The 18122-nt window shown below is 40.9% G+C and overlaps 1 protein-coding gene and 1 pseudogene across 3 annotated transcripts in view; one reads left to right on the forward strand and one right to left on the reverse strand.

Annotated features, from left to right (window-relative positions):
• The window catches only part of Supt3h (SPT3 homolog, SAGA and STAGA complex component), a 400501-nt gene that overhangs the window by 300256 nt on the left and 82123 nt on the right, over positions 1-18122 (forward strand). For all 3 annotated transcript variants that reach the window (XM_045157593.1, XM_045157594.1, XM_045157595.1), the window contains 4 exons: positions 2685-2797; positions 3623-3730; positions 8991-9158; positions 14490-14600. In XM_045157593.1, the coding sequence (XP_045013528.1) occupies positions 2685-2797; positions 3623-3730; positions 8991-9158; positions 14490-14600 (500 nt within the window). The remainder of the gene's footprint in view (positions 1-2684; positions 2798-3622; positions 3731-8990; positions 9159-14489; positions 14601-18122) is intronic.
• LOC105943697 lies at positions 2109-2631 on the reverse strand (annotated as a pseudogene).

Raw genomic sequence — 18122 nt, forward strand, 5'->3', positions numbered from 1 at the left:
TGTTCATTGAGAAGAAATATAAAAACTATGAGAGAACTAACCTTAAATTTCTATGTAAAATTGTATAAATTTAAGTGTGCCACAGGCTGAAAACTGGATAGTAGGAGAACACTGATAACCCTAAGTCTTGGCCACTCAGGATTCTGTTGACATGACAGTGTTAGTCATATTCTAGAGGAGTCTTCCTTCTGATACATTGGGAAGGAATGGAGGGAAAGGAACTCATTGGCAAAAACTGGCATCATGAGGGTATCTGCACCTCCTGTGCTGGAGCCCACACTGCTCAGGAAAGGCGTCTCCACAGCCTGCCTGTCACAGAGGCACGGTGTGACTTGGTGCAGAGAGCTTTGCAATGATTCCAGGTGGCATAGAACCTCCGTGGACCTTCACAGACCCATCACAGAGTGGACCTTTACTAAAGTACTCATTTGTTAAAGAAATACTTCCTGTGAGTCTACTGCTGCCAGTTGGAACTGATTTTCTGGGGGGCTGCAGGGTAGTACATAGGCCTTGACCCTCCATTCTTGGGCTTATGTCTAGAAAAGAAGTGAGGGATTCTTTTGCGTATGAGTTTAGAGCTGACTGAAGTCCAGCAGTGATCCTTTGCCTTGCCTGTAAAATGTGTGCTTGCAGCCTAGTTCCGTTCTCCTGATGACCTGTCAAAGGGAGAAGTGAAGAAGGTACATTTCATTGATCTTGCCAAATTGCTGCCTCTGCATGTTAACTTGAGAAGTGTTCCACAGATGGTAAACAAGTGTGCCTGAGCTATTCCAGCTCACTAGGTTGATGGAATGCTGTGTGTCAGAGTACTTCAGGATTGGTTACTCTAGAGAGATAGCCTTAAGGGGAATTATCATAATTCTGCCACATTTGACAGCATTGGATATGCACTTCAATAGCAGAACTTCATGTCTTCTGTGATTTATTTAGAGGGATCCCCATGTGTGTATGGAATCCATGAAGAGTCTATCTATAAGGATGAAAACATCATGCTCTGAGTTGCTGTTAAGTGTTTTACAGATCAGTGGGGCCAGATTAACCAAAAGACTAATCAATGAATTTTTAGAGATTATCCTAGAGAACTGATAAATCTTCACTGTCCATCTTTTTCCCCTAGGTTACAAGTTGAATTAGCAATATCTAAGCAAGGCTGTATGGCAGAGCAGACTTAGGGGGTGGGAGAGTATATTGTTTAGCTGAAGGGTCCCTGTGCTACTTGCTTCCAGATCTGCATGGAATCACTGGTATACAGAGACTTGAGGCATGGCCTTTGCCTGCAAGCAAACACACACACACACACACACACACACACACAACTTATACTATGGTTTGAGAAATTATATGTAATGTGAAAATCGTGTAGTAATTTCAATAAATGCCTAGCATGGAAAAGTATGCCTTGGGCCTGAATGGCCAGGGTTCATCGGCGTGAGGAGATGCGCTGGGAGAGCATTCCGCAGGAAAGGAGCAGGCATGGACAAAAGAGGGGTCACAGTCAAGGCCAGCTGACAGATTCATAAGGGATAAATGCAGGTTGCAATAATTCTAATTTTGAGAGTCAGGCTTAAGAACTTGGACATCTTCTTAACGTCACAAACACAACTACAAATTATCTCAGCCCAGATTTGGTTTATTTTATTCTGAATTCACAACTTTAAGCTTATGTTAGTGGTGGGTACATTTTGAAAAGTAGTGGAAATGCAGTTTCTCTATATATTCTTTTTTCCTCACAAGTTTCTTCTTCTAGGCTTTTCTTTCCACAAAAATAATGTTACATTAAGGAAACAAATTCTGTAACAAACGATGGCCCCTGGTGACGTCCTGAAGCAGTGTGAGAAGCACTTACCGTGAGCTGGTTCAGTGCCCTGTGCCATGCTGCATGGAGACCCCACGAAGGATTCACGTGCATAAGGGAGTTGTGCAGTGCAACTCTTGTCTTGCTTTGGAGGCAAGGTTAAACCTTGAATTTTTTTTTTCTTGACATCACCAAGTAATTTATTTGGAATCAGAATTTAAAGAACATTTAGCAGTTATAAAATGTTTTATTTATTCAGATTTTTATACTAGTTATACAGTTAATAATGAAAAGCTACTAGACTGATTTTACATTCTTTCTTCAGGACCAGGGTTTATCAACGACCTCAAATTTGGGATCTTCAAATTTGAAGTCAGGAAACGCATTCACATCTGCTTTACCATACATCTGTTTAAGCTTAAAGGCTCTCTCTCCAGTTCTTGCTGATATTCTGGGCCAGTATCAACAGGTCCTCCAGATGCCTGTCGCTTTGACTTGTACTCTCTAATCTTGTCCACGAAGAGTTTCTGTATAGGATCAAGTTCCTTATTAAATGCCACCGCTGTAACACCAGTGTTCCTCCGCAAGCGGATGGCAACTGCCGAGCGAACAGCAGAGGAGAGCTGGGAGAGCCTCTGGGGAATCACGGGGCCTCGGCGGCGTTTGCACTCAGTCCCGCGCTGCCTGAACCGCTGTCGCCACCGCCATTCTCTAAACCTTGAATTTTTTGAGACTAGAAAATCTAAATATTAATAAAATTTCAAAGACTTTGCCTTTATAGGCATTTTCCTCCTCAATATTAAGGAGAAATACTTTCTGTTTTCTGATAATAACATGTAGTTTAAAACATTTTAAAAATTAATGTTCTTCACTTTTTTTAAATTGCTAGCAAAAAAAGCTTCCAAATTTCGAGACTGGCTGGATTGTGGTAGCATGGAGATAAAACCCAACGTTGTCGCTATGGAGATTTTAACATATTTAGCATATGAAACTGTGGCACAGGTAAGAATTCTATCCATCACTTCAACCCACACATGACTGGTTTCTCATCTGCCTACTGTTCATGATCAGTTTTATTTGACCTTCTATTCTGCTGGAATAAGAATACCCATTGTTTTTTTGTTTGTTTGTTTGTTTTTGTCTATAACACTCATTATCATTTTCTAGAATGTAGTTCAATTGTGTTGTTGGTGTAGGTTTTTTTATTTTTATTAAATTTATTTTTGCTTCTTTAGCTCTAGTGGGTATAAGAAAAAAAAAAACAACAATTGTTTCTTACAACTTTATGTTACCCAGATATGAAATGCCTACTTTTTCTTGCTATTGACCTCTTACATCCTCAACCTTCTTATTTACAATTATTTGTAAACCTCAAAAACTGCCTTTCTAAGTCCACTGAACTCTGAAGATGTGGGTCTGGGATCATGGTGCTGTGGCAGTTTCTCCAGGTGTGGTCTCTGGGCGGCAGGGATCAGTACCTTCTTGGTTCATGTTTAGAACAGTAACTCCTGGACACCCCCTTAAAGCAAACCAGTTGAATCACGCCTCTGGGCTTGCATCCCAGAAATCTGTATTTTAAAAAGTACTCCCATAATGGTCATAAAGTAAATTGTGAGAACCAATCCCCTCAAAAGTCAAAATATGCCAGTTATATTTGTGGCAGGTCTACTTCCCAGTCGGTAAAGGCTGTTCACCTGTCCATACACAGACTTCGGAGGCAGTATCATCAATGACCCTCAAAGTGTATTGCTCATAGGGTTACCACTTGAGTGGCATGCATGCTCGCTTCAGGGGATTTGACTTGATGTTTATTACTGCAATCTTCAGTTGGTGGATCTGGCTCTTCTTGTGAGGCAGGACATGGTAACCAAAGCAGGGGACCCCTTCAGCCATGCCATTTCTGCAGCCTTCATCCAGCACCACAGCCCTGCGGAGGTGAGTATCCAAGCAGGTGACTTGTAACATCTCTGAAACTTGTGACGTGCCTGCCACTTCCATTAGTAGTTCTTTGGAAATGATTATGAAGTAATGTGTAGCCTTCACTCAAAGAATCTTAATTCATTCACCATTCAAACAAATATTTACTGAGTGCTTACTGGGCCAACCCCTGATCATCAACTTAATTCAACATTTTTACCCCTTTTTTTTGCCTCACATGTTTTTTTTTTTTTTTAGCCCTTTATCAGTAGTTGCAGAACAGTTCTCATTTTCATGAGAAATGAGAAGTGAACAGCTCATTTCTATAACTGAATAACATTCAGAACAGTTACTTCTTCATACCTCAAACAGTGGGCAGGGGCTGTAGCTCAGTGGTAGAACACTTGCCTAGCAAACAGGAGGTCCGGGCTCAATCCCTAAGAAGAAAAGGAAAGCAAAACGAGTTATTACCATCTAACGAATCCTGCCATTTATTGGTAGCTTTCCATTCATTTACCCATTCATATATAAGCTGATATAAACAGGATTTGCTCCATTTTTCTTGAGTTTTTAGATTAGCCCCTATCATGTGAAAATGCTATCATTTTCTGCTGTGGTTTAAACTGCTGAGACCTTACCTGTGGGACTGCACAGTCTTCTCATCTCTTGGAAGCCTTTGTGAAACTTGGCAACACTCCCAATCGCCAAAATATCCTCCACAAGAAGTACTATGTTTGCAAGCTGGAAATGGCTCAGAAGGTGCTGAATACATGTGCCAACATTTGACTTTATTAGTACTAAAAACAGCAGGTTCATATCATTCAGGTAAAGCCATAGAGAAGAGAACACAAAGGGCTAACTTAGCGTCTTCATGGGTGATTACAAAGTGACCTGGCATCAAGTTGGGTGACGTGTCTTGACATGGGAGTGCCCAAGCCCTGTGTGATAGCTCACCTTCATGTAGGTGAAGGTGGTGGCTGGAATCATTTCTAAGAATTAATTGTGATTTGGGGGGGAACCACAGACCTCTTTGAAAACCTGATGGTGTTATAAATTCTGTTTCCATAAACACACTCACTCATTCTGTGTATTATTGTAGCTACGCAGATTCCCTTCAAAGACATGTCATGGGTCACAAGGACCTACACATCCATGGAGCTCAGGTTTATGTGTTCTCCTTTAGAATACTTTAAAAACATGCTAAGATACATGCCTATGTAGCATCTTATTACAAAGCCAGGGACCAGTGGGATGGCTCAGGGGTTAAAGGCACTTGCTTGCAAAGCCTGAAGGTTCTGGACTAATTCCCCACAAAGAGGCTGACACACAGGGTGGCACATATGTCTGGGGTTCGTTTGCAGTGACAGAGGCCCTGGTGCCCATCCTCTCTCTCTCTCTCTCTCTCTCTCTCTCTCTCTCTCTCTCTCTCTCTCTCTCTCATATTCTCACTCTCCCACCCTTCCCCTCTCTCTCGTAAATGAAGTATTTTTCAAAAACCCAAACTCATTTAACATCTTTTCATAACAGATTGGATTGAAACTCAAGTAGGGATTAAAATGTTTAGACCCACTAAAAATCCATTATTTTTTTTTTCTTGGAAAGGGTCATACATCATTATCAGTCAACATACTTTAAAAGTTCCTAAAACTTACTTAGTTGATTAAACACTATTTGTTTTCTTTATGTTTCAAACCCAAATTATGATGTCAAAGAACACCCGTTACACTGTCTTTGATGCATGCTCACTTTATGCATATGTGTACAAATATGCTTTCCATTAACTTCAGACAAATTTGTTGTAACATTTCTAATTGAGAAAATTTACTGTGAACAAAACAACCAAGCTTTCCCTTAGCATTCAAGTAATGGCTTGCACGGCTAGGAAACCCCCCTGACACACACCCCAGCCCTCTTTCTTGGTTCTTCAGGGTGGCCAAGCCGCCCTGGGCAACTGCTCAACAACCACAGCCGCTGTGCCCAGCTACATAGCAGTTGAGAAAAATGTCTTATGTGTACTGGGTTTCCTGGGCTCTCTCCTGGCCTGGCCTCCACCTTCCCTCCGCTGACTAGCAGTCAAAGTAGGCATTCATGAAGACCGTCTTCCTTCATGCCCTTCACTTCCTGACAGATCACAAAGAGAACACCGCTCTAAGGCAGAGGTCTCTCTCATCAACATTGCAAATCAGCAACCAGCTCCAAGCACTGCACCCGCCGGTTCCGGAGAGGGAGGTGGACGCTGACAGGACACACTGATTTTTAAGATGGGCAACATGAGCACACATATAGTTCGAGAGAGTGTGCCCTAATTTCCAGATGAGTAGCCTGCACGGAAAGTGCCGATAAATGCACATGCAAGTGCATAAGCTCCCTAGTAAGAATCAAAGACTTGAGAGCAAACGCCGAGTGTTGCGGGAAAGTGGACTGCTGAGAAGGTAGAAGGGAGGGGTTTCTCAGCCCCAGAGATAACGCAGTGCAATGTACAAGGAGGGAGCAGAACTGTGATGAAAATGTTTAACTCAAAGGTCGGTTCATTGAGAGGGAATAATAGGAAGTTCACGGAAAAGGGGTACAAATTATATGGTCATGGACTGCTTCGAATTATTAAGAAATAGTTTAGAGACTGTTGGCTGAAAGGTGATGAGTTCCAAAGGGGGTTTTAAGAAGATCCCAGTGTCAACACCATGTTCAGTGTATCGTAATTCAAAACGCAATATGAGCTAGCGAAGGGTGGGTTCCTCTTACTAGGTTAACAACTTAATATTAATGCAAGTTAATTTTTAATTTAATATAAGATTTCCTAGGTTGTTTTTCCACATACGGCTTATGCACAGGTAGCTGTGATCTTTAGTAGCTATGCAAGTGTTCTGTAATGAACTTAAAACCACTAAATCCAGGGCCGGTGGAATGGCTCAGTGGGGAAGTCACTTGCCTCACAGGGACGAGGACCAGAGTTTGGATCCCCTCCCCCACCAACACATGGCAGCGGGCACAGGAGCTACCTGTTAGCCCAGCACTCTGGCAAGCAGTGACAGGAGATCCCCAGGGCACACTAGCTGGCTAGACTGGCTGAATTTGGTAGGCTTTGAGCTCAAGCAGGAGACCCTGCTTTGTAAATAAAGAGAATGATTAAGTCACCTGTTGTCAACCTCTGACCTACACATACACCCACATGTGTATGAACATGCACATGCACATACTTGTGAAAAAAATCTGAGACCTTCTCCCTCTTTCTCTCATAAATAATAACTTTGTAAAGGAAGGGGGAGGCTGGAGATGTCTCAGTAGTTAAAGTGTTTGCCTGCAAATACTAAGGACCGAGGTTCAATTCCCCAGTATCCATGTAAAGCCAGATGCACAGGGTGGTACATGCATCTGGAGTTTGTTTGCAGTGGCTAAAGGCCCTGGCATGCCTTTTCTCTCCAACTTCCTCCTCCCCTCCCTTCTCCTCTCCTCCTTTTTCATAAATTAATTAATTAGTTAAATTTTTTTAAAAAAAAATTTGAAGCCTGAGACAATTCTGATTCCAAAGATTTTGGGTGAGGAATACTCATTTTGTAATTAGGTTCATTCCATCTTGATAGCATCGGATCAAGGAAATACTCTTAAATCTAATACCTGAGTATCTGCAAGACATTCTTCAAAGACAAACATAATTACTCTTAGTACAATATAGAGAGTCATGGCCCTGTGGATAGTGTAAGTTATATGGTTGATGAGATGAGAAAAAATAGATTAATAAGACTGCAGGAAAAATACAACATTTTTCATTTGCCCTTAATTTCTTTTTTTTTTTTTTGTTTTGTTTTGTTTTTCAAGGTAGGGTCTCACTCTGGTCCAGGCTGACCTGGAATTAACTGTCATCTCAGGGTGGCCTTGAACTCATGGCAGTCCTCCTACTTCTGCCTCCCAAGTGCTGGGATTAAAGGCATGCGCCACCACACCCGGCTATTGTCTTTAATTTTTTGAACCCAAGATTGTCAATGAAAAGGATTTTTTTTTTTTTTTTGGCTTTTTAGACACCATCTCTTTTGGATTTTTCGAGGTAGGGTTTCACTCTCGCCCTCACTCTGTAGCACCGCTCTGGCTTCAAACTCTCAGCAGCCCTTCTCCCTGTGCCTGTCGAGTGCTGGGATAAAGGCGTGCACCATCACACCCGGCCAGCACCGTTCTTTAGGATGGACGTTGACTCAGTGGAGCATGTATAAAGGAGAATCATATGGGGAGTGTGTGTGAAGAAACTTAAAATACATCCACTGATAACTAGTTGAAAGAAATTAAAGTGTTTGACCATAGAAGAGAAGATACTGAAATGACAAATCCTTACATAGGCCAGGGACTTGGGAGGGAGGAAGGAGAGAGAAAGACAGACAAGGAAGAAAGGAGGGAGAGAGAGAAGGAGGAAGGGAAGAAAGGATGGAGGGAGGAGAGGAAGGGAAGTGGGGAAGAGTGAAGGAAGGGAAGGTGGAACAGACGTGTAATCATGAGCATGAAACCAAGTAGATAATAAGGAAAGAGGAAAAAGGGAGAGAGCGAGGGGGTGGGGAGGAAAACACTTTATAAAGAAAGGACTGGAGGTGGAGGACTCTCATGATCCTAACACATTTGTTAGGTAGAGAGAAAATCCTGACAACCATTGACACAAAGACTGTCCTGAAGGCATCCATTTTGGGGAAATAGGTGTTCCACTGGAGGTTTGTAAATTTGAAATACTATCAGGAATTGTATCTAACAAAGACAGCTGAAGCTTAGAAGTTATAAGTGAAGAATTCTGGATAATTAAGCAGATTGAAAGGTAGCATATTTAGAACTTTGGGGGGGGGGAGGTGGGGACAGTGGAATAGATAAGAAGAAAATATAGTTTGATACCTGTAAGTTATAGATAGCATTGGGTATATGCGATAGTAAGGAAATGCGGCCCAGATTATACAAGGCCACAGACTTTGTTCAGTTATTAAGAGATAGTTCAGGGACTCCTGGCTAAAGGATGATGAGTCCAAAGGGAGTTTTAAGAATTTACTAGCATCAGGTGGGACATGGTGGCTCACGCCTTTAATCCCAGCACTCAGGAGACAGAGGTAGTAAGATTGTTGTGGGTTCAAGGCCAGCCTGAGACTACATAATGAAATCCAGGTCAGCCTGGGCTAGAGAGAGAGCCTACCTTGAAAAAATCAAAACAACAACAACAAAAAAGAAGGCACCAATGTCTATGTCATGTTCTGTGTATTGTATTGCTAGCAGGCCTGATTACTTCATCTCAAGGCCATGTCTCTCTGGACAGGGATCTTACATGAAGTCCTGCCCAGACTCTCCTGAGAACACGCCACCTCCGACACCAACTGCTCCATCATCTGGATCTCAGCATTCAGGGAAAGCTGTGTCAGGAGCATTGGGGAATGGGAGTGCTGGACCAGATGCAGCCAAAACCAAACAGAGGAAAAGGAAGAAGGTCTGTGGTGCTTTGATTCCCACCCTTACCCGCCCTTCATACAAAATAGAGTGTCAGAAAGTGTTTTTCAGATATATGAAAAATACACTGGTTTTCTCAAGCTCATATTGTTAGTTGCAGCCAGTCTGTAGGCAACTATATTGACTGTCTTCTAGTCAGACCTTTTAAACAACTTCTGTCTTGATATAGCAAAACTCTGGGTTTTTTTTTTCTATTGTAAAAACAGAAGTTAAAAGAATTAGAGTGAAGACTCTATATACCGACTCCAGTACACCTGCAAATATGATTCACGCTTTACTATACTTACGATACTAACTGTATTAACAATAACTTTGTCTTCTCATCCCTTTTGCCATCTTATAGTTTATCATTTTCTCTGTTTTCCTTGCACGTACATAGCTTGTGTGGTGTGGTATGTGCACAGCAGTGTGCTGATGCCATGAGCTTAGCCACAGTGGCCAGAAGAGAGCATACTGCGCTCCCCTCCAACACTCATCCACTTGTTTTACTTGTGACAGAGCCTCCGCGGTTTCCACTCTCTGCTCCCCACGGGACTGACGTTGCAGATGTGTGTAGCCATGCCCAGCTATGTATATGGATTCTGGAGGTTCAAACTCAGTGATCTCAGGCCCGCATCCTTGCACATAAAGTGTACTTAACTGTTGAGTCATCTCTTTAGCCAACCTCCACCCCCCCCCAATACATTATAATGTAAGTTGCAGACATGGGGCAATTTGTACATTTCCAAAACACAACTTATATCCCCATTTTATTTATTTATTTGTTGTTTTTACAAACAGAGAGAGAGAGAATGGGCATGTCAAGGCCTCTAATCACTGCAGATGAACTCCAGATGCATGCACCACTTTGTGCATGTAACTTTCATGGGTACAGAGGACTTGAACCTGGGCCCTTAGGTTTTGTAGTTAAACACCTTAACTGCTAAAGCCATCCTTCCAGCCCTGTGACTCCAGTTTTTGTTTTTGTTTTCATTTTTGTTTTTACTTTTATTTCTTAAGGTAGGGTCTCACTCTAGCTCAGGCTGACCTGGAATTCACTGTGTAGTCTCAGGGTGGCCTCAAACTCACACTCATCCTCCTACCTCTGCCTGCTGAGTGCTGGGATTAAAGGTGTGCACCACCATGCCCGACTTTATGGCTCCATTTTTGACAAGGGATAATTTTTGCAGTGAACCACTTGATACTTAAGTATACCACTCAATGAAATTTTGGCAACCACACTAAGCTGCCTGCTCTACCGCTCTCCGCATACAGAACATCATCATCAGTTCAGAAAGGTGTCCCGCCTCCTCCCTTACTGTCCTATGGAAGGCAACCACTGTTCTGAGTGTTTTCATCATGGATGAATTTTTGGGTCTGGAAGTTCATATAAAATTATAGTACTTACTCCGGTGTTAACTTTCTTTTGTGCAGAAGGCTTTTGAGATGCATGGTTTCTAGTATAGATCTAGGTATAATGCGTTTATCGTTATCACTAGCTAAAACTTCATTGTATGAATATCAAATTATCTATTCTCCTGTTAGTGTATAACTAGGCTGTTTCACTGCTTGAGGCATTATGAATACCCGTGCTATGAGCATTCCTATACAAGTCCTTAAGAATAAACATTTCTATATTTTTAGGTAAATGGCTAGCAAAGAAATCATTGAGTAATAGAATTGGGCATATGCTTTATTTTTTTAAATTTTATATTAGATACAGAAAAAGAGAGAGAAATGGTGCACCAGGGCCTCAGCCACCACAGCCGAACTCCAGACACTTGTGACACCTACCGAGCATGTGCGACCTTGCGCTTGCCTCACCTTTGTGCGTCTGGTTAATGTGTGATCTGGAGAGTCAATTTTATCTACTACATTTTTTTTTTTTTAGTATTTACTTTTTTTTTTTTTTTTTTTTTTGGATTTTCGAGGTAGGGTCTCACTCTGGCTCAGGCTGACCTGGAATTCACTATGTAGTCTCAGGGTGGCCTCGAACTCTCGGAGATCCTCCTACCTCTGCCTCCCAAGTGCTGGGATTAAAGGCGTGCGCCACTACGCCCGGCTCAGTATTTACTTATTTTCAAGCAGAGAGAGGTAGAGAGAAGTGAGACAGAAAAAGAGAATTTGCACACCAGGGCCTCCGGCTGCTGCAAACAAACTTCAGACACATGTCTTTGTGCATCTGGTTTTACATGGGTACTGGGGAATCGAACACATGTCATTGGGCTTTGCAGGCAAGTCTTACCATTGAGCCACCTCTCCAGCCCCACTGACTATAATTTTTATTTATCCATTTACTATAAGCATATTTTATTTTATTGATCATAATTACAATAATTGCTTTAAAATTCTTGTTTCTGAATTAAATACCTGTATTATGTTGGTCTCCGTTGATGTAGACCTCATAGGATTATGTTAACCATCCTATAGAGAGTGAGCGTGGTCATAGTGCTGGTGATAAGTATGTGTGTGTGTGTGTGTGTGTGTGTGTGTGTGTGTGTGTGTGTATGTATGTATACACACACACACATATACACACACACATATTGTATAGCAAATCTGCTCTTCTAGACTTAACCTGTAAGCTTCGCATCTCTCTCCAGTGATAAAAGCTCAAAACCTTTCTTTTAACTTTTGTAGGATTTCATGGATTCAGTGCCAAACAGGAATTAGTCAATATTTGGGTTAAATTTATACATCAAATTTGGTGGCTCCTATTTTTCTATTATTTGCTCTTTCTCTTTGATTCTATCCACTTTGGGATTTCCTTGCTCACTTAATAAGTGCTATGCCTGACCTGTGACCACTAGTTAAAGTTCATCAACCCAGTAAGGTTATGTTTTAGGCAACCCTCTACTCTGCCTTGAGGGTAAAACAGTTTTTTTGTTTTTTTTTTTTACTTTTGAGAACTTAGGATTTGTCCAGAAGTTATACTTTCTCTCTAACTCTGTATAGTTAAGGAACTATTTGTCATTATTATTTGCAATAACAAGATATAATTTTATAATTGATAGTAAATAAGTATAAAAATTAGCTTCGTTTATGGTTCTCCCTTTCATTTATGTTCATTTATGTTATTTTCATTTATGAAATGAAAGTTCATTTCTTACTTGTTAAGGAGAAATCTGAACTGTAAGGGATTTCTGTATTGCAAAGTAGTTTTAAAAAATTAAAGTTATACTCCTTTTCAACACATCTAATAACTAAAATTGGGAAACCAAAATGTTGCCTAAAACACTCTTCGATGGGGCTGGAGAGATGGCTCTGTGGGTAAAGTACTTGACACAAGTATGCAGGCCTGAGTTCAGATCCTCAGAACCCTCATAAAATATCAGGCATCATGGCACGTGCCTGTAAGCCCGGCCTGGAGAGGCAGAGGCAGGGAATCCCGGGACTCACTGGCTGGGTGAGCTCTAGATTCAATTAAAGAACTTGTCTGATTCTTTAAGTAGAGAGTGACCAAGAAAGACACACAGTGTCTATATCTCTAGCCTCCAAACACATGAACACACACAAGTGAATACCTTTATACACATGCACAAAAAAGAACTCTCCAGCTGTTTGGCTTTCTGGGGGTTGTAAAGAAGCTAATACTTATGCATACATAAAATAATTATATATAAAATAATTCTTAAAAATAATAACTATAAGGTTTTGTAAATTTTCAAAGCTTTCATTAGAATATTAAAACATTTGAAGTAGTTCATGGCCAGAGTTTTGCAGTTTACATCAGAATTCTCCTAAAGAGCGGTATCAAAAAAAGATCATTAAGCCGGGCGTGGTGGTGCACGCCTTTAATCCCAGCACTCGGGAGGCAGAGGTAGGAGGATCGCCGTGAGTTCGAGGCCACCCTGAGACTACATAGTGAATTCCAGGTCAGCCTGAGCCAGAGTGAGACCCTACCTTGAAAAACCAAAAAAAAAAAAAAAAAAAGATCATTAATCACTGTATCTCTATGTATTCACACACAGCTTTCTATGGTCAGCCTCTTGATAGATAAGAGGAACAACGTTGAGAGATCTTTTGTATAGTAAGATGGCTAGTCATAGATGATATAGCATAAAAATATAGAAATATGGAGCAGGGGAGGTGGCTCAGTATCATATGCTACATAGTTCTGAACACCTGAGTTTGGATCCCCAGGTCTCACGTAAAAGCCAGAAGCCATGGCAGGCGCCTGTAATCTCAGTGTCTGCAGCAGAAAGGGCAGCAAAGACAGCAGCAGAATTTTCCAGAAGTTCTTGAAAACAATAAAAGACCCAGACTCAGAAATGAGATGAAAGGCAAGAACTGACCTGAAAGTTATCCACATATGCCTGGCCTGGAACACACACATGATAGATTTATATTTATGTGTGTGTGTGTATGTGTGTGTGTGTGATGTGGAAGTTACATACTCACCAAAAAAGAATATATTGGCAAGCAAAGCATTTGTTTATTAGTAGATTAATCATTCCATAACATTTATGTACTTCAAAAGATCATATCTCATATTTATATTTATGTGCCTGTATAATAGGTCTATAGGAAAAATTCTTACAAGCGGAAACACTGAGTCAAAGGAACTGAGCTTTTTAAAAAGATTTTAGAGGCTAGAGAGATTGCTTAGTGGTTAAGGTGCTTGCCTGCACAGCCTAAGGACTCATGTTCAACTCAGCAGGTCCCGCGTAAGCCAGACACACAAGGTGGTACAAGTGTGCAAGGTCGCGCATGCGCACAAGGTGTCTCGCATGTCTGGAGTTCAAGTGCAGTGGCTGCAAACACCCCTTTGTAGATAAGAAGGATTTAAATAGAAAGTTTTTGTTTGCTTCATCCTGAGGACACCTAAAAGATCAGAACCTAGTACAAAGGTCTTTCATGACAGTCCCCAATATGATAAGCAAATATATAGTTAATTTTATGTTTTTCCTTTTAAATTCATGACCCTAAATTATTTCAAAACTGTGTCCAAGAATCTCCCAAGAAACATTTATAATAATAAACGTTAAATGATATTTTAAAAATGAGCTTCCTGCAGTTCTTCCAGCGAGCTCCCGTGACACTTTTCATCAGCACCCAAGTGGCTGTATTCTCCTGACCTTGACATGCAGGCTTAGGTGAAATACTGTAGGCATAAAAACTGCATTTGGTAGGTCTGCTAGGAAGGGGTCATGGAGAAGTCATCTTTGATTTGTTAATGGAACATTTTTCAGATGCAGCGTATGGCGGCGGCGATGTGCATCCTAAGGGGGAAAGTGGTCTATTTCATAAAGGTTTATTTTCATATTTTATACACTGTAGTTCTGTTGTGTGTTTTTGATTTAGCAACAGTTTGTGTGTTTTTCTGTCACAGAGCACTGCGGCCTGTGGTGTTGAGGCTCACAGCGATGCCATCCAGCCCTGCCACATCAGAGAGGCCATCCGACGCTATGGCCACAAGATTGGCCCCCTGTCCCCGTTCACAGTGCGTAATAACAGAGTTATAAAAAGTTATATTTATAATCTGAAAGCATTTTGATTTTCAAGTGGTCAAATGAAGAAGCAATGGAATTGTTGAAAGCAATTTGTGGCGGCTGTAATTTTGTTGTATAAAAGTGGCATAATTCTCTTGGGAAATAAAAGTTAGTCATTTTTGTCTCTTTTTGGAAGGACAGTTTTTTCTGCAAAATATTATTTTCTTGCAATTACATATTAAGCTTTTTATTGGAGCTTATATTTTCTATTTTTTTAAGTTTAGGTATAAAACTTTGTCAAATTATATGTATCCAAATGTTGCTAAAAGCATTTTATATTTGAAAATCGGTTAGTCTGGCATTACCAATTCTCTCAGATGTCCTTCTAAACATACTTTGAGTTGGAAGAAGAAGAAATGATTTCTCCACTGGCTTTGAACTAGGCTGAACTGCAGACAGGCTTTCACATCTTTAAATCATTTCAAAGCTTGTAATCAGGGTTTTGTTTTCTTAATGGTGGACTGAAGAATTGATATTTCAGCAGCCTACAGAAAGTGTGTGTGTGCATATGTCCGTGTGTGTATGTGTGTTAATTTAATGCTCATCTTGTAGCTCTTTAAAAATATCTTTTATTATGTTAGTAGAAGTTTCTCCAACCCCTTTTCTGTTTCTAAAGCTTGGATTTGGCATTTGAAAAGTAACATTTGATTTACAAAACCAAGGACCAGTGTAGTTTTCTTATTTTGATACTTTTGTATTCATCTCCTAAAGCAGAATATGCCTGAATGTGTCAGAATAGTAAACAAGTAAATAACTGAATACCAAGTATGTTATAGGACTGACTTGTGCAATGGACACTTAGGGTGGCTTCTTCTAAATTATATTATCTCATTTATTTTTTTCCTTGTCTTTAATGGCATTGTTTTCTTTCTATTTTTTATTTGTATTACTCACTGTGAATTCTCAGTGTCTATAGAAGCTTCTTGTAATTATGCCTTTTTTTTTTTTCTTGGCTTTTTGAGGTAGGGTCTCATTCTAGCCCAGGCTGACCTGGAATTTACTATGTAGTTTCAGGGTGGCCTCAAACTCATGCCAATCCTCCTATCCCTGCCTCCCAAGTTCTGGGATTAAAGGTGTGTACCACCATTCCTGGCTCTATGCCCATTAATTTTTTAAATTTTTTGTTTTTATTTTATTTTTATTTATTTATTTGAGAGTGACAGACAGAGAAAGAGGCAGATAGTCAGAGACAGAGAATGGGCATGCCAGGGCTTCCAGCCACTGCAAACGAACTCCAGATGTGTGTGCCCCCTTGCTCATCTGGGTCCTGGGGACTCAAGCCTCGAACCAGCATCCTTAGGCTTCACAGGCAAGTGCTTAACTGCTAATCCATGTCTCCAGCCCTATGCCCATTATTTTGATATGTAAAATTTATGCTAAATGTCATAAGAACATAATTTTTTGATACTGAAGAACCCAGGGCCTCCCACATGCAAAGTATACCTCCAAACACTGAGCCAAACCCCAAACCAGAACATGATTTTTAAAATTTATTTATTTGCAAGCAGAGACAAGAGAGAGAATGGGCGCATCAAGGCCTCCAGCCTCTGCAGACATACTCCAGATGCATGCTCGCATTTGGTGTGTCTGGTGTTACATAGGTACTAGGGAATCAAACCTGGGTGATTAGGCTTTGCAGGCCAGTGCTTTAGCCACTGAGCCATCTCTCCAGTCCGCAGAACATGATTTGAATACTGCTTATCAGAAGCATGTAGACTTTTACATGAATATTTGTGAAGTCTTATAATTGCAAACAAAGGACAAAACCAAGTGTCTCTCTTTCTGCATAATAGATTATATTAAGTGATAAGCCAAAAGGCAAATTTTGAAACATGAGATTATTCAAACTAAGAATTTTTAAACCAGCTGAAATATAGTAAACTTATTACAAAGGGTTCACTATATTAAAGGGTTAAAATAGCAAATACACAGAGGAAAATGAAGTAATGATTAATGGAGGTAGAGAAACAAGATATAAAAGCTATTAATAATCAAAACACACTTGAATGATAGCAAAGGAAACTGGATTGGGGGAGGAACTTTTCAAAATGATGAAAGAGAGGAATGATGAATGGGAAATGGGGAAAAGAAGGAGTTCAGGGCGCTCGGCACCATGGCGGCAGCAGGAGTGGGACAGAGGGGTGTCTACCTCTCACCTGTGCACGCCCTGCCCACTGCCCCAGACACGCATAGTGAGCCCTCCACCACCACGTGTGCCAACAAGGCCACCTGTGTGACTGACTATTGCTCTCACTGGGCACTTTGCCTTCTCCTACTCTCGGAGCTTTGCAGTAGGTGGGAGAAGGTGCTCCCTGGGCTAAGGAGGGCACCTACAGCTGAACCACTGATGACAGTCAGTGGTAGAACCAAAGACAACTCAGGTCTTCCATACACTGCCTTGAAACCGTTTCCCTGAAGTTCACACTTTTCACAACTCCTTATACTGCACTTTCTATTTACTCACTCAAAACTATTAGACTGATTGTATTTTATTTTTACTTTATTTCTTGTTTTTTACTATATCATTATATATCTGGTCTTCCTGCTTTCTGTTTTGCCTCACTTCTCACAAATATTGGTAATTTACCTGAAGATGTGAAGATTAAGGAAAAGACTTAAAGATGGTATTTGGGTCCCCCAAAAAGTATAGCAAATAGTATAAATGAATTGTCCTATCAGAAAAAGAAATAAGTGACATCAATAACTGTTTGAAGAGGGCTTTTACAGCCTATAAGTCCAAATGTTATTGGTAATAACATTTCTGTTTGGTTTGATTATTGAGGGTTTTTTTCTTTTTAAGCGAAACACAGTCTAACCACATAGCTTCCACCTGACCTGGAACTCACTGTGTAACCCAGGCTAATCTCTGATTTGCATACCTCCTACCTCAGGCTCAGAAAAAAAGGAGTTCAGGCCTATGCCATCCTGCCCAGCCTGGTGATTGGTTGTGTGTATGGTGGTGTTGTCAGCATTGTCTTTTATATTCTTAGAAGTCACTTGTATAGGCTTAGAGTAAAAGATATTTTGAAAATATTACTAGAGCTTGTGTTTTGTCCTCTGTCCTGTGAAAGAAGGAAAGACATCGTAGGTCTTTGCTATTGGCGAGCAGTGAATGGAGCCCATGGTACCTACCCTGGAGCTCACACCCAGCTTGCGGGTGGTGGAGGGAATGCCGTGATGGGCTGGTGGGAAACCAGGTATGCAACATTGAAGTCCAGAGAAACTGTTCAGAGTGTGATGACAGAATTCCATGCCTGACACCCAAGTCTCTCTTAGCTTCTTCTGATACTCAGAAAAATATGTCCCCTCTCTCAGCTTGTATAGGATCAGGTGGCACTCTATGGAACTAGAATATGAGGCACATTCCTCATTTAACCGTGGTTATTAGCCTAAATAACTAATAACACCCCAGAAGCAAGTTTCTTCACTATGTACTCAGCACTCTCCTACTGAGACAGAATCACAGTGTCTCC

This window comes from Jaculus jaculus, chromosome 8 (assembly GCF_020740685.1).
Source record: "Jaculus jaculus isolate mJacJac1 chromosome 8, mJacJac1.mat.Y.cur, whole genome shotgun sequence".
NCBI classification, from domain to species: Eukaryota; Metazoa; Chordata; class Mammalia; order Rodentia; family Dipodidae; genus Jaculus; species Jaculus jaculus.